The sequence below is a fragment of the Lissotriton helveticus genome, chromosome 8 (assembly GCF_964261635.1).
Source record: "Lissotriton helveticus chromosome 8, aLisHel1.1, whole genome shotgun sequence".
Taxonomy (NCBI): Eukaryota; Metazoa; Chordata; class Amphibia; order Caudata; family Salamandridae; genus Lissotriton; species Lissotriton helveticus.
This window is the reverse complement of record NC_136069.1, coordinates 6,514,258-6,541,249: the sequence shown is the minus strand read 5'-3', so window position 1 is coordinate 6,541,249 and position 26,992 is coordinate 6,514,258. Positions and strand designations below refer to the sequence as shown.

Sequence of the window (26,992 nt, the reverse complement as noted above, 5' to 3'; positions counted from 1 at the left end):
TCCACCAAGGCTTTTTAATGGTGCTGTACTGCATAAGCACACAGATTAATAAATACACAAGGGAAAGAAGGCTGTACCCCTCCACTCCTATGCACCCCTCCACCCCTATGCATCCTTCCACTCCCATGCATCCCTCCACTCCTATGCATCGCTCCACCCCTATGCACCCTTCCACTCCCATGCACCCCTCCACTCCTATGCACCCTTCCACTCCCATGCACCCTTCCACTCCCATGCATCCCTCCCACTCCCATGCATCCCTCCACTCCTATGCATCCCTCCACCCCTATGCACCCTTCCACTCCCATGCATCCCTCCACTCCCATGCATCCCTCACTCCTATGCATCCCTCCACCCCATGCACCCTTCCACTCCCATGCACCCTTCCACTCCCATGCATCCCTCCACCCCTATGCACCCTTCCACTCCCATGCATCCCTCACTCCTATGCATCCCTCCACCCCATTGCACCCTTCCACTCCCATGCACCCTTCCACTCCCATGCATCCCTCCACCCCTATGCACCCTTCCACTCCTGTGCACCTCTCCACTCCTGTGCATCCCTCACTCCTATGCATCCCTCCACCCCTATGCACCCTTCCACTCCCATGCATCCCTCCACCCCTATGCACCCTTCCACTCCCATGCACCCCTCCACTCCTGTGCACCCCTCCACCCCTGTGCACCCCTCCACTCCTGTGCACCCCTCCACTGAGCAGCTCCCGACTGGGGCTGGTTTATCACAGCAAAACAATGTCACCTCTAACTTGACAGTTCCGTCGCAAAGCCTGGTCAGATGCCTGAGTTTTTGTAGTATCTGATCTACGATTGTATCTTACGTGCATAAGTTTGGAGACACTAAAGTCCTGATAAGTCAAATAAGTGCAGCGATAAATGAGCCATCTCGATTTCCATGCAGATAATTTGTCCCTATAAATAAAAGAATTGGACCATGTCCGCTTTCTCTAAAAGCATCCATTATATCGTGAAAGCGACCATATAAACTATAGAAATGTGTGACCCTGGATAGGAGGCAGACATGATGCTAAAACTTCTATGTGGTTCGACAATCGCACACTCTCTAATAGAAAGAGATAAGAGTCTGCAGACAAGCATGTGATTAAAAGGAAGAGGTTTAAGCATGTCCTGTCAGTGTTCACGGCACAAGGTGTCCAGCACACGAGGGCGCGCTCTAGAAAGAGCGTCTTCTCATCGATTGCTGAAAGAAAAAGTAGTTCCCTGAATGTGAGTAGTGGAAGACTAGAAGTCACCCAACTGAAGGGATGTTAAAGAGGCTGTGGGTGGACAAACACAAGAGAAAAGCTGGCCATTGAATAAGAAGAGAACAAATGAGAGCAGCAGTAAAGCTGAAGAAAGGTAAGCAACGGGCGGGCTCCAGGGCCGCTGTAAGTTTTTGGTATGTTCCACAATAGGGGTGGGCGAGCGGCTGTAAGTTTTTGGTATGGTCCACAATAGGGGTGGGCGAGCCGATGTACGTTTTTGGTATGGTCCACAATAGGGGTGGGCGAGCCGATGTACGTTTTTGGTATGGTCCACAATAGGGGTGGGCGAGCCGATGTACGTTTTTGGTATGGTCCACAATAGGGGTGGGCGAGCCGATGTACGTTTTTGGTATGGTCCACAATAGGGGTGGGCGAGCGGCTGTAAGTTTTTGGTATGGTCCATAATAGGGGTGGGCGAGCCGATGTACGTTTTTGGTATGGTCCACAATAGGGGTGGGCGAGCCGATGTACGTTTTTGGTATGGTCCACAATAGGGGTGGGCGAGCCGATGTACGTTTTTGGTATGGTCCACAATAGGGGTGGGCGAGCCGATGTACGTTTTTGGTATGGTCCACAATAGGGGTGGGCGAGCGGCTGTAAGTTTTTGGTATGGTCCACAATAGGGGTGGGCGAGCCGATGTACGTTTTTGGTATGGTCCACAATAGGGGTGGGCGAGCCGGTGTACGTTTTTGGTATGGTCCACAATAGGGGTGGGCGAGCCGATGTACGTTTTTGGTATGGTCCACAATAGGGGTGGGCGAGCCGATGTACATTTTTGGTATGGTCCACAATAGGGGTGGGCGAGCCGATGTACGTTTTTGGTATGGTCCACAATAGGGGTGGGCGAGCCGATGTACGTTTTTGGTATGGTCCACAATAGGGGTGGGCGAGCCGATGTACGTTTTTGGTATGGTCCACAATAGGGGTGGGCGAGCCGATGTAAGTTTTTGGTATGGTCCACAATAGGGGTGGGCGAGCCCATGTACGTTTTTGGTATGGTCCACAATAGGGGTGGGCGAGCGGCTGTAAGTTTTTGGTATGGTCCACAATAGGGGTGGGCGAGCCGATGTACGTTTTTGGTATGGTCCACAATAGGGGTGGGCGAGCCGATGTACGTTTTTGGTATGGTCCACAATAGGGGTGGGCGAGCCGATGTACGTTTTTGGTATGGTCCACAATAGGGGTGGGCGAGCGGCTGTAAGTTTTTGGTATGGTCCACAATAGGGGTGGGCGAGCCGATGTACGTTTTTGGTATGGTCCACAATAGGGGTGGGCGAGCCGATGTACGTTTTTGGTATGGTCCACAATAGGGGTGGGCGAGCCGATGTACGTTTTTGGTATGGATCACAATAGGGGTGGGCGAGCCGATGTACATTTTTGGTATGGTCCACAATAGGGGTGGGCGAGCCGATGTACGTTTTTGGTATGGTCCACAATAGGGGTGGGCGAGCCGATGTACGTTTTTGGTATGGTCCACAATAGGGGTGGGCGAGCCGATGTACGTTTTTGGTATGGTCCACAATAGGGGTGGGCGAGCCGATGTACGTTTTTGGTATGGTCCACAATAGGGGTGGGCGAGCGGCTGTAAGTTTTTGGTATGGTCCACAATAGGGGTGGGCGAGCCGATGTACGTTTTTGGTATGGTCCACAATAGGGGTGGGCGAGCCGATGTACGTTTTTGGTATGGTCCACAATAGGGGTGGGCGAGCCGATGTACGTTTTTGGTATGGTCCACAATAGGGGTGGGCGAGCCGATGTACGTTTTTGGTATGGTCCACAATAGGGGTGGGCGAGCGGCTGTAAGTTTTTGGTATGGTCCACAATAGGGGTGGGCGAGCCGATGTACGTTTTTGGTATGGTCCACACGAGAGGTGGGCGAGCCAATGTAAGTTTTTGGTATGGTCCACAATATAGGTGGGCGAGCCGATGTACGTTTTTGGTATGGTCCACAATATAGGTGGGCGAGCCGATGTACGTTTTTGGTATGGTCCACACGAGAGGTGGGCGAGCCGATGTAAGTTTTTGGTATGGTCCACAATATAGGTGGGCGAGCCGATGTACGTTTTTGGTATGGTCCACAATATAGGTGGGCGAGCCACAGTAAGATTTTGGTATGGTCCACAATAGAGGTGGGGGAGCCGCTGTAAGGTTTTGGTATGGTCCACAAGAGAGCTGGGTGAGCCACTCAGGGCTTGAGCCAGAGGCCTGGCTCTGACTCAGTTCAAGGTCCTCTTGGGTCCTTGAGCCCAAACCGAGTCGAGCTTTCATGTGACTACTGCCTGCCTTCCGCCCGCTGCCATCCTGCGCCAAGAATGAAGAATACGGCAACAATTGGCTTTACAAAGGAGACAGGGGTGGCCATCTAATGGGTGAATTGCGGAATGTGAAACCAGAAAAACTGAGACCAATCCTGGCTTCGCAGCTAGAGCAAATTGTGTGATCCTAGGCAACATTGTATATCACAGAGCCTCTTTTTTCATTGTTATCACATATGAGAGCACCTTGCAATACTTGAGCTTGGGGGGTATGCTGAGTGCTTTCAATGGGCTGGCACTCGCCGGTACGGAGTACTCGCCCTTCTGAATTATTTATCCATTAGTAGCTGCACTTCTCTGTAGCCAGGGAGAGTACAGGTACCCTGACCGACGGCACAGCGGGCTCAGGTTAGGTTTCTCCTCCAGTGCAGGGCGGATGCCGCTCTGCTTTGAGGAGCTTGTGAGTAACTGAGCCGTGACGTAGCCTTTTGCAGAGTTGCTGCCGAAGATTCCATTAGCGCCTATTTGAATGTAGGCCTGGGTGGTAAATTCCATTCCGCTCGTGAAATATGCGGAATTTTGGTAAGAACACGGCATTGCCAAATATTCTGCGATCCGCGGCTTCACAGAATGTTTTGCTTGTTCGCGCTCTCAAAATGCGTGTTCGTGAGATATTTCTCCCCGAGCACGCAAACAGCGTTCGGGAACAGGAAAAAAGCATCGCAAATGGGCGGAACAAGCAATTCCGCGTGTTCGCTGAACTTTTGCGTGCTGCCAGAGATTTTGTACGGTTTCACTGAGCTTTGCGTAGCGTGACTACGCAAGTTCCGCCCACCCCTATTTGAATGTCCTCAAACTGCAGGGGTTTGAGAGAGCTTGTGTCAGGCTGTGATTAACAGGACAGGGGCTCTGGACAGACCCTGCAGTGTCAATCAGGTGTTCGGGTAAAAGAACCTTAGCCCTCCCCACCCCCCCCACACACCCTACCCCTCCATCAGGTGCGTTCAGTGAGCTGGGGCCTCCAGTCAGTAATGTGGCCCTGCCAATAGGGCAATGGACAGCAGGGGACGCTTCCGCGCTCCAGGAACGAGCTCTCGCGACAACTGCTGACGTGTTTGGTTGGGGAAAGAGAGATGAACATAGAAGGAAGGGGAGGGAGGAGTGTAAACAAGTAAAGTGACAGCTGAAGTTAGGATTGCCACCTTTCCAGATTAAAATGCCCTATATTCGTGGAGTTCTGAAATCATAACTGGGCTTAGAAATTGTATTTTAACACAAATTTGTGTAAAGTCAAATATCTGGTACATTTCTTGTTAACTTTAATGTATATACAGACAGAAGTAATGAAATATAGCACAACAAAATACTGGCCCGGTGGCAAACATTGGGGATGAGTATAGCATGGAGGGGAACAGGAGGCAAGCAGGGAAAACAACAGTGAGACAATGTAAGAGAGCCTGGTGCACTAACAACGGTCGGCACAATCCTCATAACGCCACTTTGAAGGGCGGGCACCTGTGACGACACAACTCTGAACTGGTCTTTTACAGGTGCGAGATCGAAGTGTTTGGGGGCCTTCGGCTTCCACAAGTAGTCACGTGATTAGGTCAAATGTTACACTCCACTGTCTGGCTGTGTTATCATCTGTTGCTGCATCGAGAATCACTACCTCCCTGAGCCATTGAATCACTGCGGCCGGGGGTCGTATTTACCATAGCTGCTGAGACACGCAGCGGGGAACCCGGCAGCCGGAGGAAAATCTAACCCGCCGCCCGCCGCCCGAATGGCCTCTGCCTTGCAGCGAAAGGGACAGTACAGGAAAGAAGCCCGCCTTCATAAAAACAACGACGATGAGCTGCAAAATACTGGGTCTGCTGTAAAATATTGATTCACCAGGCTGTGCTGCACGCCAGTTCACCAAAAGTTGCTGACATCGTCAGACACATGCACGCTTTCCTTGGCACAGGGAGCTCGCTATTGCAGCTTCCAAGGCTTCTTGTTACAGCATGCCTGGGGGCGGGTAGTCAGGGGGTCCCTAATTATGCGTGACAAATGCATTTCGTGCGGTGATGCGGACACCAGCACTGAAATGCGATAGCGTCACGCCTGATGCGTGACACTTGGCAGGGCTGCTCAGAGACTTGTGGAGAGAGTAAGAGAGAAGTGGGAGTAAGAGGGGCAGAACTAGTTAGAGAAGGTTAGAGGCTTGGAAAAGATGAGGCGACTGGAGCAGACGTGTGGATGTAGGAACACTAGGGTGACCAGACGTTTTAAGCCAAAAACAGGGACATTTCACAAAAATAGAAGAAGGACTTCAATTTTACTTCAAGCGATGAGAGTGCTCCTCAGCAGAGAATTACAGAACAGGCAGTAAGAACATACATAAAATGCAATTGTTAAGCCCAGTAGCTTGCCTGTACATTAAATTGCTTTCTTGAAACAACTGCTAACTATCCCTGCTTTGTAAAACATAAAAAACACCTCCCACCGTTTTCAGTCGACCCTCTCTAAAAACGGGGACATGAGCTAAATTTCTTGAAATTTGCTGGGACAGCTGGTGAAAAACAGGGACCATCCTGGCAAAGCGGGGACACCTGGTCACCCTAAGGAACACGGAACAAGCAAAAGAATGGAAGACCCTGGCCTTAGGGAGAAGGGCAGCGGATGTGCGTTCTCACAACTACTGAGCACCAGCACTTCTTACTCTATCACCATAAGCACTGCACTTCTGTACTGCGAGGAGAGTACCGGTGCTCATGAAAGGTGGGCTCCCTGGCTGCCACTGCTGGTCAGCACGAGGCTGTGCGCACTCACAGGTACTGAGCACCAGCACTTCTTACTCTATCACCATAAGCGCTGCACTTCTGTACTGCGAGGAGAGTACCGGTGCTCATGAAAGGTGGGCTCCCTGGCTGGCACTGCAGGTGAGCACGAGGCTGTCAGCGGTGGGCCCTCTCCGACAGCCAAGGCCCGCCTGCGTTGCTGAGCTCAGCTGCTGCTGAACCAATCAGCGTGGAGGCAGCAGGCTGACAGCGGCCATGGGAGGTAAGGAGTCTAAAATGGCTTTAATCCCACCTGAGACTTTGTGTGAGTGTTTGCATATGCCTGTGGTGTGCCTGCCTGCTTGTGTGTGCCTGCTGGTTTGTGCCTGCTGGTGTGTGCCTGCTGGTGTGTGTCTATTTTTGTGTGCCTGCTTGTGTGTGCCTGCTCGTGTGTGCCTGCTCATGTGTGCCTGCTGGTGTGTGCCTGCTGGGGTGTGCCTGCTGAGGTGTGCCTGCTGGTGTGTGCCTGCTGGTGTGTGCCTGCTGGGGTGTGCCTGCTGAGGTGTGCCTGCTGGTGTGTGCCTGCTGGTGTGTGCCTGCTGAGGTGTGCCTGCTTATGTGTGCCTGCTGATGTGTGTCTGTTTTTGTGTGCCTGTTTGTGTGTGCCTGCTGGTGTGTGCCTGCTGGTGTGTGCCTGCTTGTGTGTGCCTGCTGGTGTGTGCCTGCTGGGGTGTGCCTGCTGAGGTGTGCCTGCTTGTGTGTGCCTGCTGGTGTGTGCCTGCTGGTGTGTGCCTGCTGAGGTGTGCCTGCTTATGTGTGCCTGCTGATGTGTGTCTGTTTGTGTGTGCCTGTTTGTGTGTGCCTGCTGGTGTGTGCCTGCTGAGGTGTGCCTGCTGAGGTGTGCCTGCTTGTGTGTGCCTGCTGATGTGTGTCTGTTTTTGTGTGCCTGCTGGTGTGTGCCTGCTGATAAGTGTCTGCTGGTGTGTGTCTGTTTGTGTGTGACTGCTGGTGTGTGCCTGCTGGTGTGTGCCTACTGGTGTGTGTCTGCTGGTGTGTGCCTACTGGTGTGTGCCTGCTGGTGTGTGCCTGCTGGTGTGTGCCTACTGGTGTGTGCCTGCTGGTGTGTGCCTGCTGGTGTGTGCCTACTGATAAGTGTCTGCTGATAAGTGTCTGCTGGTGTGTGCCTGCTGGTGTGTGTCTGCTGGTGTGTGCCTGCTGGTGTGTGCCTACTGGTGTGTGCCTGCTGGTGTGTGCCTACTGGTGTGTGCCTGCTGGTGTGTGCCTACTGATAAGTGTCTGCTGATAAGTGTCTGCTGGTGTGTGCCTGCTGGTGTGTGTCTGCTGGTGTGTGCCTGCTGGTGTGTGCCTGCTTGTGTGTGCCTGCTGGTGTGTGCCTACTGGTGTGTGCCTGCTGGTGTGTGCCTGCTGGTGTGTGCCTGCTGGTGTGTGCCTGCTGGTGTGTGCCTACTGGTGTGTGCCTGCTGGTGTGTGCCTGCTGGTGTGTGCCTGCTGGTGTGTGCCTACTGGTGTGTGCCTGCTGGTGTGTGCCTACTGGTGTGTGCCTGCTGGTGTGTGCCTACTGATAAGTGTCTGCTGATAAGTGTCTGCTGGTGTGTGCCTGCTGGTGTGTGTCTGCTGGTGTGTGCCTGCTGGTGTGTGCTTGCTTGTGTGTGCCTGCTGGTGTGTGCCTACTGGTATGTGCCTGCTGGTGTGTGCCTGCTGGTGTGTGCCTACTGGTGTGTGCCTGCTGGTGTGTGCCTGCTGGTGTGTGCCTGCTGGTGTGTGCCTGCTGGTGTGTGCCTACTGATAAGTGTCTGCTGATAAGTGTCTGCTGGTGTGTGCCTGCTGGTGTGTGTCTGCTGGTGTGTGCCTGCTGGTGTGTGCCTACTGGTGTGTGCCTGCTGGTGTGTGCCTGCTCGTGTGTGCCTGCTGGGGTGTGCCTGCTGAGGTGTGCCTGCTGAGGTGTGTCTGTTTGTGTGTGCCTGTTTGTGTGTGCCTGCTGGTGTGTGCCTGCTGAGGTGTGCCTGCTGAGGTGTGCCTGCTTGTGTGTGCCTGCTGATGTGTGTCTGTTTTTGTGTGCCTGCTGGTGTGTGCCTGCTGATAAGTGTCTGCTGGTGTGTGTCTGTTTGTGTGTGACTGCTGGTGTGTGCCTGCTGGTGTGTGCCTACTGGTGTGTGCCTGCTGGCGTGTGCCTACTGGTGTGTGCCTGCTGGTGTGTGCCTGCTGGTGTGTGCCTACTGATAAGTGTCTGCTGATAAGTGTCTGCTGGTGTGTGCCTGCTGGTGTGTGCCTGCTGGTGTGTGCCTACTGGTGTGTGCCTGCTGGTGTGTGCCTGCTGGTGTGTGCCTACTGATAAGTGTCTGCTGATAAGTGTCTGCTGGTGTGTGCCTGCTGGTGTGTGCCTGCTGGTGTGTGCCTACTGATAAGTGTCTGCTGATAAGTGTCTACTGGTGTGTGCCTGCTGGTGTGTGTCTGCTGGTGTGTGCCTGCTGGTGTGTGTCTGCTGGTGTGTGCCTGCTGGTGTGTGCCTGCTGGTGTGTGCCTGCTGGTGTGTGCCTGCTGGTGTGTGTCTGCTGGTGTGCGCCTGCTGGTGTGTGCCTGCTGGTGTGTGCCTGCTGATAAGTGTCTGCTGGTGTGTGCCTGCTGGTGTGTGCCTGCTGGTGTGTGTCTGCTGGTGTGTGCCTACTGGTGTGTGCCTGCTGGTGTGTGCCTGCTGGTGTGTGCCTGCTGGTGTGTCTATTTTTGTGTGCCTGCTTGTGTGTGCCTGCTGGTGTGTGCCTGCTGGTGTGTGCCCTGCTGGTGTGTGCCTGCTGGTGTGTGCCTACTGATAAGTGTCTGCTGATAAGTGTCTGCTGGTGTGTGCCTGCTGGTGTGTGCCTGCTGGTGTGTGCCCTGCTGGTGTGTGCCCTGCTTGTGTGTGCCTGCTTGTGTGTGTCTGCTTGTGTGTACCTGCTGGTGTGTGCCTGCTGGTGTGTGCCTGCTGGTGTGTGCCTGCTGGTGTGTGCCTACTGATAAGTGTCTGCTGATAAGTGTCTGCTGGTGTGTGCCTGCTGGTGTGTGCCTGCTGGTGTGTGCCTACTGATAAGTGTCTGCTGATAAGTGTCTACTGGTGTGTGCCTGCTGGTGTGTGCCCTGCTGGTGTGTGCCCTGCTGGTGTGTGCCTGCTGGTGTGTGCCTGCTGGTGTGTGCCTTCTTGTGTGTGCCTGCTGGTGTGTGCCCTGCTAGTGTGTTCCTGCTGGTGTGTGCCTGCTGGTGTGTGCCTGCTGGTGTGTGCCTACTGATAAGTGTCTGCTGATAAGTGTCTGCTGGTGTGTGCCTGCTGGTGTGTGCCTGCTGGTGTGTGCCTACTGATAAGTGTCTGCTGATAAGTGTCTACTGGTGTGTGCCTGCTGGTGTGTGTCTGCTGGTGTGTGCCTGCTGGTGTGTGCCCTGCTGGTGTGTGCCTGCTGGTGTGTGTCTGCTGGTGTGCGCCTGTTCTTCTGTGAGAGAAAGCGAGGGAGTATCAGGACACTCATGAGATATTTTAAAGAGAGTGTGTGGAATGCTTTTGTGTCCGTGTCTGCTTGTTTCTTCCTCGTTGTGCCTGCTTGAGGGCTTGTAGTATTGTGCCACACAACAGCAAATTACAGGACGGCTTCAAGAAGCAGAAATATTACAAGACATCAAGCACATGTTAACACATCCTGCTGTTTGTCTTTTATTTCGTGTAATGGGTTCATCTGTTGTGTTGGCATCAACTCATTTCTCATGTGTTTTGATGTGTGCTGCAACTGGTGTAGACGTCATTAAGTATCATCATATCTTGCCCTTAGCCCCGCCCCTGGCCCCGCCCTCTTGCCACACCTCAGCTCATTGGAATGAGCGCCTGCACTTCCCTTTCCCCTTTCAAGCCCTGGGCGCGCTGGATGCACAGACTCCGAGGTGAGGGGGGTCGCTGCCCCTTTCCATGGACCTGTGACGGGTCCACAGGATGCTTCAAGCCCGACTCTGATGCATCTCTTCTCAGGGCTCGGCTCTCGGGTCAGTGTGTCTGTCTCCTGTCTGTGGGTGAGCCCTAAAGCCCGCCTGTCTGTCACACGTGTGTGAATACGCGTCTCTCATGTGCGATACGATGGCGCCACCCAGCAGACAGTGTGCAGTACTGCACCGCACCAATCAGGGACTTCTGGAGCTCGCAGGGTCTGAAGGCGCTGTGGGGGGGCGGGGGGGCTGTCCTAGAGGCATCTATATTGAGAAGCAGTGGAAAGTGAGTGCACTGACATCAGGTGCTCCTCGTGGCTGCCTCGTGGCCGGGGTATGCTCAAGTGTCCTCTTTAGCTACGGGAGGTCGCCACCCCAGCACCTCCAGGAGTGTTCTTGGCGCTAGACGCACAGTCTCACTTGTTCGCCTGCGCGCTCCACCTGCTCTGCTGGGAGTTGCCGCCCTGCTCGGTTGTCAAATTCCATCTCCCCTCAACTGGTGTGGGAGGTATGATTCCACCCTTCTAGAACCACTACTGCGGATCACCAGTCTACCCGGTACCACCTTTCTCGACTCTGGCATCACAAGATGGATGCTGCCAGCCACACACGCGAGTCACTGGACAAAGGACATGGGTGCAGCCCCCCCTCTGTCCTGACCCTCCCATAGGTGGGTCCCCCGAGTTTGTCCCACCCCTTCCTTGGGTATAAAGTAGGAACCCCTGACTTAAGGACTTAAGATTTACCTGGATGAAACTCTCTGCAGAAACCAAGTATCCATCGATGATCTACGCTTTGCTGGATGACGGAAGAATCTCAATTGAACTAAAGGAGCTACTCCCCTGCAAGCCAGGCACCAAGACGCCTCTGAATAATTTGCATCTCCCGAGCTCCTAAGGACTCTGAAGAATTTTGCAACACGGGAGGTGGGTTTCCAAGTGTCCCCGAGGTCGACTAGTACTCTCAGTAAACCTGAGATGTATCCCTCGTGGGGACCTTGCAACCCGAAACCCTAGATACCATGTCCATTTGAGCAAGCATCTGCTTTCTGGCAACCCCTGAAACTGTGCTTTGGGCTACTTGTATTTCTGACCCCGAGCAGATTACCGGCCTACACTCCACGAGTGTTCCGTGGGCTAGTATTTTGTGATTCCTCTCAAGGTCCCTTCACGATCCCTGGTCTGTTGGCCTGTGGTCCCTGTGAAGGTAACTTTGAATTTCAGTGGGCTTTCCTGGTTGCACAAGCAAACTACAAAATCTTCCTCCACTACTTGTAGCCTTCTTGGTGATACATCCATAATATACATATAGTTGTCCCGCAGACTTAAAGCATATTATGTATTCATATTTTATTGTTCTTCAAAGCAGTAGAAAAAATCTCAAATGACATTTAAAATAGTTGTTTGTGTTTTTTCAAACATTTTTTCTTTCAAACAACAAACTCAGGGCCCAAGGTCACATACATAGGGTATAATAAGGAACATTACATATAATACAAAAGATCAGTATTCACAAAGCATTAAACACAAAGGTACAATATTACAGTGAAATGACAATGCAAAAAAGACTACACAAAGTTAACAGAACTAACAAAAACGCTGACACGCGTTTCAGAACACAAAAACAAAATATACGGTTCCTTCATCAGGGCGAAAATATACTTTCACATTTGAAGGGCCATCAGAATACAGTAGAGCCACCACCGTATATGTGGCTCTATTGTATACTGATGGCCCTTCAAATGTGAAAGTATATTTTCGCCCTGAGGAAAAACGCAAAACTATTTTAAATGTCATTAGAGAGTTTTTTTACTGCTTTGAAGAACAATAAAATATGAATAAATAATATTCTTTGATGCTTTAAGTCTGCGGGACAACTATATGTAGGGATGTATCACCAAGATGGCTATAGGTAGTGGAGCCCTCTTCCCTGCTCTCTTCCTCCCTATTGAGACTTCAGGGACCCTCCGAGTTCATTTGGTTGGGCTTTCAGGGTTGCTCCAGATGTGCCCTGAATCTCCATCTCTTGGGGAGTCCCCAGGACATTGCTGGTCCTCACCGAAGCATCTTTTATCTGAAAGCATGGGTTGCAGTTGACAAGGCTTGTTAGTATTCAATCCTGAAAACTGACCCCCCCCCAGCACTCAACATCTTCGTGGTACAGCTCGCCTGCGGACTTTGGTCATCCTCGACCTCTCCTGGTCCCCGTAGCTGCAGAGTTAAGCTTCACCTATTTGCACCTGAAACACCCAATATCGGTGGGCATTCGTCTACCGAACCCCTGATCACTGGCAAGTGACCCAGACTCTGTCCCCTCCACTTTCAGGTTTCGATCCAGGCTTGGATCACACCGGACACTTTTCCTCTTCACGGCAGCAGCACTTTGCAGCATCGCGTCATTAAAAACGATGAAGATTCCCGACACCATTTGATACCTATGCACCCGGCTTCCCTGGGTTAGGTAACACAAGTACTCCGGTGCTCCCATGGGGGCTGGCCTTAGAACCTTCTATGTTTGAAAGGGTTTGCTCAAAGTCGTCTCCTAAGTGTCCTTAATCTTTAAAAATCCAACCGCGACTCTCCCATAGAGTTGTACAGAGCTCGCGTCTGTGTTCTCACACTGCACGCATCCCCCGTGGGTCCCCTGTGTCACTACCATGCGTGGTTCCTTGGGGTCCCAGCGATTCTACGTGCTTTAGGCACTGTGTCTAGTCAAGACGTGGTTCTTATACCACTTTCTTAGTATATGGTTCGGTCTCCCCCTGGAGCCCACTGTATATTGTGCTATTTACTGTTGTTCTAGTGATTTAATCTTCTGTATCTTGTGCTCTAATCTCATAAAAAGATTAGTAGAGAGTGTTTAGAAATAAAAACATATTTTTATAGTAACACTGGTGTGGTTCTCCTTTCATTTGCTCATTCGAAGGTTACAATCTGGTAAAACAAGCTCCTTTACATTCCTTTAAGACTTAGCCTGAAGGCTGCTCTCCATAGCTACCACTAGGATAGCTTGTCTATAAGGTTGTCTTTAACCTATTCATCAATAAGGGTTGTTTGGACTGGTGCAAAGTGCCCACTTTAATTAGTGGACAGCATATACCAGGCCAACTTCTCGCAAGAGGGGCGAGAGAGAATGGGAGAGAGTTACAGAGGGGGAGAGAGAGAGGGAGAGAAAGAGAGAGAGAGAGAAAGGGAGAGAGAGAGAATGGGAGGGAGAGAAAGAGGGAGGGGTGGGGGGAGAGAGAGACAGAGGGGGAGAGAGAAAGGGAGAGAGAGAGAGGGAACGGGAGAGAGGGGGGAGAGAGAAAGAGAGAGAGTTACAGAGGGGGAGAGAGAGAGATTGAGAGGGAAAGAGAAAGAGAGAGAGCGGAAGAGAGAGAGAGGGAGAGAAAGAGAGAGAAAGGGAGAGATGGAAAGAGAGAGGGAGAGAGAAAGAGAAAGAACGAGAGAGAGAGAAAGAGAGAGAGGGAGAGATTGTTGATGTCTGATGACTAGTGTTAGGTGTTTCGGTTTATTGCACATCTCTATGAGAAAAAGAGATGGCAGATCACAAAAAGATGCAAAGAGTCTGATCCATATCGTGACAGGTTAGAGAAAGGTAAATCGTGGTAAGTCACGTGAGGTCACTGCTTTCTGAGTGCAGGTCGCGTGCACCGCCTGCCCTTGGCATTTTCACTTGGTTTTGTTTTCTATGATACTTTTAAGGTGCTGCTCCACATTTACGTGGCATCAGCTCGTCTTTGGGAGTCCGCAGCACTAGGACCCCTGAAAGGAAAGGTCACGTGGCTGCCCCAGCCTTCCCCACCCCACATTTGTGCTACATGTCATGCTTTGCATGTGTGCACCCTCAGCACATGTGAGACACCTTGCACAAGCACTGGCCATGTTTCACAAAGTGCACAGAGGACTTTCTTCCTTTGTGACTCCTGCACATTTCAGTGGAGCTCGTCCCTATAGGATTGAGACAGAATCCTGTATGAGAAATGGACCAAAGAATCACAGTAGGCTCTTGGGGACAATGACGAGAGGGTGGAGATTGTCTACAGATCCCCAGTCAAGGGAATCCAGTCTAGATCCCAGGGGGTCGGATCCTGGCCAGATCACTAAGACTTTGTGCATGAAATATGTGCCATGCACTCTGAACATTCCTCCAATCTATGTCATCGGCAGCCATCTTGAACATCTGGCTGGACCCAGCTCTCTTGCACCTGCGTGGCTGGCCGTGCTATGGTTTCAATCAATCAAGGTGGATTTGTAGAGCGCGGCGGATCACCTGTAGGGTATGCAGGCGCCGGGGTCTTGGGGATCCGTTGAGCAGTCAGGTCGTGAGTCCTTTCCTGAATCCAGGAAGAGAGGCAGATGCCCCAAGGTGGAGGGGAAGGTCCTTCCAAGACTCTAGTGAGGGAGGAGAAGGAGCGTTGGTGGCAGTGTGAGTGAGGGCGGCGCAGGGCTGGCATCTGGAGGGTTGGTGGAAGTTCAGGCGGTGGTGGATGTACACTGGTCCTTGGTTACAGAGGGCCTGGTAGGCGTATGTAAGCATCTTGAATTGGCATCTTTTCTGGATGGGCAGTCAGTGGAGGTTCCTGCCATGGGGGTGGTGTGGGTCTGTTTGTGGAGGTCAAGGAAGAGTCAGTTCTGTATCTTCTGGTGTTGGGTGGTGAGTCCTGCAAAGAGCACCTTGCTGTAGTCCAGCGTTCCTGGTGACTAGGGGTTGGGTCAAGGCTTTCCTGGTGTTGACTGGGAGCCATCTGAAGATCTTTTAAAGCGTGCAGAGGGTGTGGAAGCAGGTGGGGGAGACAGCGTGATCTGGCATTTCATGGTGAGCTTGGTGGCCAGGATGATGCCAAGATTGCGAGCGTGATCGTTGGTGTGGGTCCGAGTTCAGAGGGACACCAGGCGTTGTACCACGGGGAGTTGTTGTTCCCAAAAATCAGCACTTCCACCTTGTCCTTGTTGAGCTTCAGGCAGTTGGTTTCATCCAGTCGGCAACGCTCGTCATGCAGTTGTGGAGTTGGTCCTAGTGGTGCAGAGGTCTTCTGAGAACGAGAGGATGGGTTGGGTTTCGCCTGCATAGGATATCATGTTGAGGCCCCAGTGATATTGCTGCATGCGTAAATGTCTTCTACTCACTGACAAGTGAAGATGTTGATAATCTTCTTTTCTTTGACAGATGACGAGCCAGATGACGGTGCCCAACATTACATCATCGTCGTCGGCTTCTACCAGCCTCAGGTGCTGGCCATGCTGGCAGACGTTGGCATCTATGTCTCCAGCATCATCAACATATCATCGGAGAACTATGAGATGCTGCCAGCCAAGGCCGAGGAACCCACTCCGGCGACAGAAGGTAGGAGCCGTGGAAAAAAAGAGGCCCTGTTGTAAGATGGAGCCCGGCAATATGGGAAATACACTTCCTTCGAAACACCCGTCCAAAAGGAGACATTTCACTGACAAGAGGTCCAAGAAATTAAATTTAGAGAAACCAATCTAAGACCCTCCCCTCAGGCTCAGGCCATTGGCTTCACATAGAGCGAGCTCAGTGGGACAGAGCCACGTCAGTCTTAGGTCCCTGAGCTCTATGCTTTTGAATACCATATAGTTTTTTTTTTTTAACAGATTTTATTGTCTTTTCCTGCATTTTTCCGTGAGAAAAATGTATTTTAAATTCATAGAAAACTTGAGTAGTACTGCTCATTTTGGCAGTTTTTCAGTTGCAAAGTCTTTCCTTTCTTACATGGCTGTGGATAGATCACATCCTAACCTAATTTGTTTAGAGCAGTTAGGTATTATTTTATTTATTTATTCAAGAATTTTGTATAGTGTGGGATAGACTTGAGCCACTTAAGCATGCTGCAAGGCAAAGTCAATGCAACTCAATGAGGAGGTTGAAGATTGGTGAGCCTCTCTGCAGAACCACTGAAGGTGATTTCACCAAGACCAAAAACCAGATGAGCGAGATGTCTGTCTCTAGTTGAGTCGATTTCACTAGGTGTATGCATTACGTAAGCGAGTTGTCCATCTCTGGTGGAGTCGATTTCTCTAGGTCCATGCATTACTTAAGCGAGTTGTCCATCTCCGGTGGAGTCGATTTCTCTAGGTCCATGCATTACCTAAGCAAGTTGTCCGTCTCTGGTGGAGTCGATTTCTCTAGGTCCATGCATTACTTAAGCGAGTTGTCCATCTCCGGTGGAGTCGATTTCTCTAGGTCCATGCATTACCTAAGCGAGTTGTCCATCTCTGGTGGAGTCCATTTCTCTAGGTCCATGCATTACCTAAGCGAGTTGTCCATCTCTGGTGGAGTCGATTTCTCTAGGTCCATGCATTACCTAAGCGAGTTGTCCATCTCTGGTGGAGTCGATTTCTCTAGGTCCATGCATTACCTAAGCGAGTTGTCCGTCTCTGGTGGAGTCGATTTCTCTAGGTCCATGCATTACTTAAGCGAGTTGTCCATCTCCGGTGGAGTCGATTTCTCTAGGTCCATGCATTACCTAAGCGAGTTGTCCGTCTCTGCTGGAGTTGATTTTTCTAGGTCCATGTATTACTTAAGTGAGTTGTCTGTCTCTGGTGGAGTTGATTTCACTAGAGTCTTAAAAAAAGGTGAGCGAGTTCACCATTCCTGGTTGAGATGATATCGCTAATGTTATAAACCTACATCGAGATCACATATTTTTTCTGGTATATAAGGCCCTGTAACTCATAGAATAACAGAAATCCAGCTGGTATATACATGAAGCTTATCACACAAACCAGATTTTTTCTTGGGGAAAAGTTGAAATATTCTATTATCACAGATTCATCAAAAACATAAAAAATAATATTTAATGAGATAAAATAAGACTTAATCCAATTGCAATTCACAGATTTGTAGTCCACGTTCTCCCGATTCATATGTACAACATCCATTTTCAGTACAAAGTCCACATGCAATGTCTCCTAACCTCCACACTGATCAACAGTAGCGTGGTTGTCCTGAGACCTTCCAAATGAACACAACCAACATATAAACAATGCAATATGATCCGGCACTCCACTCAATATCCATCAATCTAATATTCAATATAACAAAATTTGAGGTCCATTCAGCAGGTCTAGAGTCAATTCACTTTATTTTCAATGTTCTTAAAAAACGACCATAGCCAACGCGTTTCGTTCCTAAGGACTTCTTCAGGGCTACAATTAAGTATACATGATATGTGTTATATTTACAGTGATATTCACAACCATATATATACAATTAAAAACAATTTTACAAAAAAGATTTTTAAATGTACATCTTTTCTGTATTAGACAGTCTAACCCAACAAAGTGGATATAAAGCTTGTCCCTGTTTAAGTTACTATATACAAATATATACAATTTATACATTCTTATACTATACAAAAATTAAAAATAGTTTGGATAAGACATGTTAAATGTTTACGACCTGCTGAAAATGTAGCACTAAGTAACGTCATTTAACAAGTCAATGAGGATCTTTATATATATATATATATATATATATATATATATGGGGCACTCATTTTTGAGGAAAGGCGTTTTGTAATCCCATTGATGATATGCCATATAGCAGAAATATCACAGAGAGATAGTGTGAAAACACGTGTATACATCAGACTCGAATTTTAGAAATCATGTGAGAGCCTATATATATACATCAAATGAAAGCATATCACCCTAGAGTTATAGTTTTAGAAGCTCACCATTTATAGTGTGTGGAATCTTTCTTTCAATTCATCAAAAAAATACTGAAGATCAGTCACTACCTCCCAGAACAGTCTCCTAAGTGGCCGAACATGGATAACTAATAAAACATTAATCATGGCACTCCATACCACGAATGGTCATTTATAAATGTATGATGTCGGTGCAAGCATACCTTGTATATTTCAAAAGATGTTTGTTCTAAATATCGATGTCCCTATGAGTTGGGGATCCAATTTCCATCATGCCTTTCTGAGAGGTATCCGCGTCAGCCTGTTATGATCTGTAAGGCAGTGTGGACTTTAGACAGCCTTTAATAAAAAAAGAAAGAACCTAGCTCACTAACCATTCAAAAAAGCATAAAAAGTTATACTGAATGTTTAACGAGAAAGCGAGAGCTCACTAACTATTTAAAAAGTAAGGACAATTATTCTGAGAGTTTAGCGAGAAAGCGAGTAAGTGACATGCCTTCGTAGCTACAGTTTTGTGACCTTTGACCAAAGTGCAGTAGGAAATCTGAAGATGAATTATATTTGGAGGTGGTTGGTGCAATGTGTCACTGTTCTGTGTGAAACACTTGTAGGATGAGCTCTCTGCATATCAAAAGCAGGGGCTGCCACTTCTGTCCTAAGGTAGGTAGTTCAAGTGGAGGTCTGTGAGGCAGCTACTTGGATCTCAAGTCACATCTTCACTTCAATGAACATGTTTGGATGGTGATACATGGGGATTCTGCTCCATGTCACCTTATCACGTGATCCGACGTTTGAACCTTCCCTCCTCTTCAACAGCACGCATAAGCATTCAAGATTAGAAAACATGCACTTGTAATGTATGTCTGACCTTGAAATCTGTGCTCATTATAATAATGCCATCCATTGAGCACCTCGTTCTTGTCCATGATGGCTGAAGAAGGGTGACATACCCTGAAACCGGTCCTAGGAAGCTTGATTCCGGTCCAGGGAAGACATGGCATGGCAGTTCGGACTGGACTGTTCCCATGAGGCACAGGGTCAGACTGATTTGCATATAGCCATGTCTGAACTGGGGTGGCAGAGTGGGCTAAAGAACGGTGATGGATCAAACCCAGATCTGTTGACTGGGTGTGAGTGTTTGATTGGTTCTGATGCTCCGTCCATCACCACCCCCTTTTGTACCACTTTGGCCGCCATAAGTGTGGCAGGGTATGCTCAGACGTGAGTCCCTTGCTCACTTCACCACTGGATTCAAGATAGCCTGGCTGATGAGGATTATGAATCCGAAACCGGTCCTCGGAAGCTTGTTTCCGGTCCAGGGAAGACATGGCTTGGCAGTTCGGGCTGGACTGTTCCCATGAGGCACAGGGTCAGACTGATTTGCATATGGCCATGTCTGAACTGGGGTGGCAGAGTGGGCTAAAGAACGTTGATGGATTAAACCCAGATCAGTTGACTGGGGGTGAATGTTTGATTGGTTCAGATGCTCCGTCCATCACCACCCCCTTTTGTACCGCCATGATGGCTGACCAGCCTGTTGGCATCTATTATTTGGGAGCAGTTTATCGATCTCTATTGACAGTTAGCGACCTTTTCCAGAAATAGTGAGATGTTCAGTGATCTGGATATCTTCGATTGTATCTCTTGGTCGCTGTCACTTTGGTCAGCTTCTAAGAAGGCGAACTGTAGGGAATCATGTTAAATATTACCTGTATTGTAGATTACATGGATACAACATTGCAGATACAGAAGTTCTCATTCTCAGCAATGACCACAGAGAGAGCACCCCTATCTGGATGTGTTTAGGCCTTTACATGTATGTATTTATTTATATGTTCTATACAGAGCCGCCTCCCACAAAAGCCGCATCTCTGCACGTGCGAGTTGACGAACCAAAAACAGAAGAGGAGAAAGGTGGACCGATGTCTGTGCCTGAGGTGGCCAAGGAAGAAGGTAAACACCAAATACGATATTTGAATATAGCACGTGTGATAACTGAAGGACGTTGGTGGTATCGAGAAGGAGATCCTACTCGATGATGTGTGAAGACCTCCCGCCACCTCTGAGGCATCTCATGCTCTAGATTGTAAGTGTGTCGTGCTTGTGCCACATGGTGGTGATGGACTTCAAGCTGAATCCATTCTTTCAATCAATCGGTCGATCAATCAGAACATTTGTAAAGCGCTCTACTTACCCGTGAGGGTCTCAAGGCGCTGGGGGTGGAACGCTGCTACTGCTCAAATAGCCAGGTCTTGAGGAGTCTTCAGAAGGTCAGCAGGTCTTGGGTCTGCCGTAGGTGGATGGGGAGGGTGTTCCAGGTCTTGCCGGCGAGGTTGGAGAACGATCTGCCGCCGGAGGTCACTCTACGGATGCGGGGGACATCGGCAAGGGCGAGAGCGAGGTCGTCGGAGTCTTTCAGGGAGTGTGATGCGTGGCACAGAGGAGGAGAAGAGCAGCCACTAGAGATGTCTTCTCAAAGTAACAATCTGATCTTTCCTTGCTCGTTAGATTGTGTGTTACCAGGTTTGTACTATCTGTAGTGTGTGAATTCATTGTCTAGGGATCCTGGTGAAGAGGGAGGCGCAGTAGTTATGTGAGTGTCTGCTCTTTTGGGTAATGAAAGTGTCAATGCAATGTCTTCTGTCCGACTTGGAGTATGGTTTAATGTTGACAATGACTCATGTGTTCCTGGCTGAGTTAGTTCTTGATGGAGGTAAACTCATGCAGATGGTGAGATCATAAGTAAGAGGCAGACCAGGTTGTTGGCTACTTGTGAATATTTTGCCTTTACACCATTGAAAGGATGTTTCTTATGTGAGGTCTGACGCCTTCTTTAGAAGATTGATCTACAAGGAACCGGTCTGGCACTGTGAGACCTGTCTCTGAGAGTCCCATCTGCAGAAAGAACCTTTGAGAAAAAGTAGGGCGAGCCACTCGATGGAATGCAGCACAAAGGTGGAGGAGGATGCAAAGGGCTTCAGAAGGGCAATCAATTGGATACAAGAGGTTATTCCGTAACGAGGAAAAGCACGCTAATACAGTGTTTCTGAAGCCAGAGGTGCCACAGTTGAGAACCTGGTTTACTTACAAGTATTGGCGGGATTGTAGCGATACAACACAGTGCATAACTTTGGGGTGAACAGTTAGATTGGATGCAGGCCTGAGGTTAGAGAATTTAGCAGGGTTTGCTGCAGTGGGTGATCCAGATAATATGAAAGCTATGGTCAATCAACGTTTGGTTAAGGAATCCTGAATGGTAAAGACTAAATAGTTAATGCAGGCTGCTGACCATGGCAGAGTGAGAGCATCTTTGCTCCTCGGAGTGTGGGTTGTCTGGTGTGCCTTCAGGCCCTCCTCTTGTGAAACTGAATGGAAACCCATGGGGTGAAAGTAGATGCTGTTGCTGTGTGGACGTAGGTATGTGTGAAGCTACCAGTGCTTCATGGTGCTCACAATGTTCTCAGGTTTGTTGCAGAAATAAGGACGCTTGCTGCTCAAGAAGGTTAGAAAGGCTCTTCGGTGGAATTTTAAGATGATTCTTGTGTAGCCTCTCTTAGGGATGCAGAATTATACAAGTACCTTGGTGAGCGTGGACAGCGAAGATCCACGGAGCTTGTGTGGATGATTTTGAATATGGTCCAGGAGGTCTACAACCTTTACACCGCGGTCAAAACACCGCGGTGCCATTACGACGCGTCTTTTACAACGCAAGTCGTTTCCACGACTTGCGCTGGAGGGCGCTCTAGACTAAGGAATAGTAGATTTACTATTCCAACACCTTCCCTACTGTACGTAGGCTGGAGTTGGAATAGTAAATCTTACTATTCCTAAGTCCAGCACCCCACAGCCGTGGTAACGACTTGCATTGTAAAAGATGCGTTGTGATGTACCGCAATCATTTTGATCGCGTTGTAACATCGTACTTCCGTCCAGGAGGGCATCAGCCGCTTGGAATGCGGGAGGGCCCAGCTTACTGATGCTATTGAATCATGGTTGGATGAAGTTCGCTGCCGTCCTCCAGACTAGTCTTGCCTCACTAGGGTGACTTGAACGAAATAAGAGTATGGTCAGGCACTAAGATTGAAGCGATTGATGAGGAGGGGTGTCATTTATTGTCTAGTAAGCGACCTTTACTGTGAGCCTGGCCATGGTGCAAACTCATCAGTGGGAGCATTGTTGAGTTCCTCGAGCTGGAGGATGAATTGCCCCATTATTGACCTCGGTCGCCAAAGCATCCTAGACATTTGTCTCATTGGTGGGTTCGTGAGTAAAGCTTCGAAGGGACATAACTTTCTTGAATATATGAGTCTCCTTCTGCCAGTATGGGACAACACTCAGTATTGGAGAAACAGAGAGATGCTTGCGACTGCATAGCGGCTTTGTGGCATGGACAGGCGTATAGTGATGGAAGCACCTGTCGATCATGCCAGGTGATGCATCTCAGTAACATGTAAGGATTTGAGGTGGTTGGATGGACCATTTGGACAAAGCTGTCTGTGGTGATTGCGCTGCTTTAGCCATCTTCTGGGGTTTTCTATGGTAATGTATGTTCTGGATACGGGTGACTCGTCAGTCCAATGTTAAGTTATCAAAAGAAAATGCGAATATGCTGCCACTGCTACAGCACTGTACATTTTTTCCTGTGTGACTATGGAAGTTACCAGTTCAATTGTTTGTTTTTTAATGACTCATAATGAGTATTTAGTTTGGTAGACCTAAAATTGTTTTTTGACTGTAGTATATTCTTCACTGAATGTAGTGCTGTGTGTCTGTGGATGGTAAAAGACAGGTCAGGTGAAGAAGTAATTCATACTGATGATGGAATTAGTGGTTGTACATCCAAAGAAACATCAAGGAATATCCAATGGATAAACTACAGAATAGTTTCACTCCTGGTAAATTAGAAATGATTATCATCAAGTCCACACATCATCTCACCTGCAAACATCTCTTGGACCAACCACATCTCTCCTACAAAAACCAGCCAGTCAATATGCATGATCTCACCTGCATCATATGTTAATCCTTTACAACTACCCATTAACCACAACTATGAGTCTTTGGCTACTAGGTGGTCACAAATGGAGGTCTGACTTTGACTAGAAATAAGTGAAGTTCCGTACCTTCGATGACAGTAGGGGAATGATGTGGAGAGACAAGTATAGGTCTGAAGGTGAGATGATGTGGTGTAACCTTTGGATCACTGAAGGTGATATGATGTGGTGGAGCCAGTGGGTGAATGAAGGTGAGATGATGTGGTGGAAGTGATGGTGATATTATGTGGTGGAACCAGTGGATGACTGAAGGTGAGATTATATTTTGTGACCAGTGGAAGTTTGCATTTGATAGGATGTGCTGTGACTGGTGGATGCTTGACAGTAAAAAAAATTTGATAGCATTGGCTATTTGCAGGTAATATAATGTTGCACAATCTGTGAGGTTTGCAGGAGAGATGGTGGGTGGAAAGGGTGGCTGTTTGTAGGTGAAATAATTTGTGGTGTTGCAGGGATTCTGCGGCATTACAGAACTATGCTTGGGGCCATAGAATCTTAGTAGGCAGGGACTGAGTTACCCTACCACCTTGGTACCCATTAGCCCAGGATCAACTAGTTATAGTGTCTCCCTGGCCCTTCTACTCACTTACAGAGGTTCTACATCTCAGGTGCAGTCACAATCTCATCTGTGTATTTGCCTGTCTGTGCAACAAAGAGTATGTGTTCCCAGACAACAGCTGCATGTGTGTGTTTTGTCCACAGGCACCTACTCCTCATCTCTACTCACTACACATACAACCCACTACTACCATTTAGCTTCACATCAGCAAAAAGCGAAGATCTCCGTCACGAGCCCCCTTGTGGGGTCCATTGGGCATTGCAGCTCTGGGCCAACGAGGAGCTGTACGACGATGAAGCATGAAACCCTTTGGGGTGTGTGAGGGCTCTTGCTCCTTATTGGAGCTATTCCACTTCTATCTTCCCCTCTTCTTTCTCTTGCCAACACCTGGTATCCAGCCTTTTTCCTTCCTCCCCCCCCTCCCCTTAGGAACTGAATACTCTAGCTTTTGCCAAAGTGACACGGGGCTGGTATGCTGGACCTACCGAGCCCCAGGACCTCCTTCTTTCATGGATATAGTGGGGCCTGTGTCATGGTCCAGACGCAACTTGAGAAAGTGTTGTGAGTGAAGAGAGGCATGAGGATGAATGGTTTCTAAGGATTGGCTCTATGAGGGTCTATGAAGTCAGAGCAAAGTTGAGATTCAATATTATTAATCTCAAGTGTATACATTTCCTCATCACTGAGGAATATAAGGATGTGTCTAACTTGCTGAGATTGAAATCTGTGAGCTTGTGGTCTCTGGGCGAGTGACCACCCATCACTCAAGCCTCTTACCTACTATCTTCTCAGTGTAGGTGTCCGCTCCACTAGGTGTAGGGTGGCTGTTTTGCTCTAATACGGATTTTACATATTTCCATTTACAATAGTACATTCATCCATCATGACCCATCTATACCTGCACTTGTTTGACCCTAAAATAAAATCTTTTCCAGTTTTAGTAGATGAAAAGTTGAAGGAGGACCCCGCAAAACCCCTTGAGACTTTTTGGAAGTACTTGGAGCCCATCTTAAACAGTGGAAAGCCTGGATCGAAACTCTTCGACATTGCCCGGCTGCGGTACCTCGTGAAGGAAGAGCTTTTTCCACAAAACTGGAACAACTCAGATATGATGGTCAGTAGCAAGAGCCTCTCACTCTGTGTCTTGGGGTCTCTTATTGACGTCTTGTAATTCTGTGGTTTAGCCCAGGCATTTAGAGAGTACCACCTGCTTAGTTTAACTTTTTTAGCCACAAAAAGGGAAGGTGTCAATCTCTGTTTCTTTGCTGTGGTTTCACCAGTAATACAGTTGCCAAGTGCATCTGCAGCCTTCTGCTAGCTACCACCCTTTTAGATGCCAAGGCTTATTCAGTGCATGTAAATTTAACTAGGATTCTCTGGTCTCAACTATCTCAAACATGTCATCTAGGTGAATTTACCACTTCGTTCATAGTACTTTGATCATCTGCTTTCTTACAGTGCTGCATGATGGTACGTCACTAGTTTTCTGCATCATTTTGCTTGTCTGAATCCCTGTGTCCTCTCCACATACCGATCATATGTGTTTGTAAAAGTTAACATGTCTCATGTCTCACCTCAATGTAAAGTCCTCATAACAATCACTTCTTCCTGCTTCAGTACACTGCTGGTTGTGGATAGGTACACCGCTGATGAAGGGTACACTGCTGATGAAGGGTACACTGCTGATGAAGGGCACACTGCTGGTGGTGGGTACACTGCTGGTGGTGGGTACACTGCTGGTGGTGGGTACACTGCTAGTGGTGGGTACACTGCTGATGAAGGGTACACTGCTGATGAAGGGTACACTGCTGATGAAGGGCACACTGCTGGTGGTGGGTACACTGCTGGTGGTGGGTGCACTGCTGGTTGTGGATAGGTACACTGCTGATGAAGGGTACACTGCTGATGAAGGGCACACTGCTGGTGGTGGGTACACTGCTGGTGGTGGGTACACTGCTGGTGGTGGGTACACTGCTGGTGGTGGGTACACTGCTGATGAAGGGTACACTGCTGATGAAGGGTACACTGCTGATGAAGGGCACACTGCTGGTGGTGGGTACACTGCTGGTGGTGGGTGCACTGCTGATGAAGGGTACACTGCTGATGAAGGGTACACTGCTGGTGGTGGGTACACTGCTGATGGTGGGTGCACTGCTGATGAAGGGTACACTGCTGATGAAGGGTACACTGCTGATGAAGGGTACACTGCTGGTGGTGGGTGCACTGCTGGTGGTGGGTGCACTGCTGATGAAGGATACACTGCTGGTGGTGGGTGCACTGCTGGTGGTGGGTACACTGCTGGTGGTGGGTACACTGCTGGTGGTGGGTGCACTGCTGGTGGTGGATACACTGCTGATGAAGGGTACACTGCTGGTGATGGGTGCACTGCTGGTGGTGGGTGCACTGCTGATGAAGGATACACTGCTGGTGGTGGGTACACTGCTGGTGGTGGGTGCACTGCTGGAGGTGGATACACTGCTGATGGTGGGTACACTGCTGATGGTGGGTACACTGCTGGTGGTGGATACACTGCTGGTGGTGGATACACTGCTGGTGGTGGGTACACTGCTGGTGGTGGGTACACTGCTGGTGGTGGGTACACTGCTGGTGGTGGGTACACTGCTGATGGTGGGTACACTGCTGATGGTGGGTACACTGCTGATGGTGGGTACACTACTGGTGTAGGGTACACTGCTGATGAAGGGTACACTGCTGATGAAGGGTGCACTGCTGATGAAGGGTACACTGCTGGTGGTGGGTACACTGCTGATGGTGGGTGCACTGCTGGTGGTGGATACACTGCTGATGGTGGGTACACTGCTGGTGGTGGGTACACTGCTGATGGTGGGTACACTGCTGATGGTGGGTACACTGCTGATGGTGGGTACACTACTGGTGTAGGGTACACTGCTGATGAAGGGTACACTGCTGATGAAGGATGCACTGCTGATGAAGGATACACTGCTGGTGGTGGGTACACTGCTGATGGTGGGTGCACTGCTGGTGGTGGATACACTGCTGATGGTGGGTACACTGCTGGTGGTGGGTACACTGCTGGTGGTGGGTACACTGCTGGTGGTGGGTAGACTGCTGGTGGTGGGTACACTGCTGATGGTGGGTACACTGCTGATGGTGGGTACACTGCTGGTGGTGGGTACACTACTGGTGTAGGGTACACTGCTGATGAAGGGTACACTGCTGATGAAGGGTACACTGCTGATGAAGGGCACACTGCTGGTGGTGGGTACACTGCTGATGGGTCTATGAAGTGAGGGCAAGGTTGAGCTTTAATATTATTAATCTCAACTGTATACATTTCCTCATTACTGAGGAATATAAGGATGTGTCTAACTTGCTGAGATTGAAAGCTGTGAGCTTGTGGTCTCTGGGCGAGTGATCACCCATCACTCAAGCCTCTTACCTGATATCTTCTATCTTCTCAGTGT

General features: G+C 49.3%; 1 protein-coding gene across 5 annotated transcripts in view; it reads left to right on the top strand.

Moving 5' to 3' along the window:
* Window positions 1–26,992, top strand: part of SPAG17 (sperm associated antigen 17) — a 1,244,773-nt gene that overhangs the window by 407,954 nt on the left and 809,827 nt on the right. For all 5 annotated transcript variants that reach the window (XM_078656351.1, XM_078656349.1, XM_078656348.1 and 2 more), the window contains exons 6-8: window positions 15,431–15,607; window positions 19,779–19,886; window positions 24,482–24,660. In XM_078656351.1, the coding sequence (XP_078512477.1) occupies window positions 15,431–15,607; window positions 19,779–19,886; window positions 24,482–24,660 (464 nt within the window). The remainder of the gene's footprint in view (window positions 1–15,430; window positions 15,608–19,778; window positions 19,887–24,481; window positions 24,661–26,992) is intronic.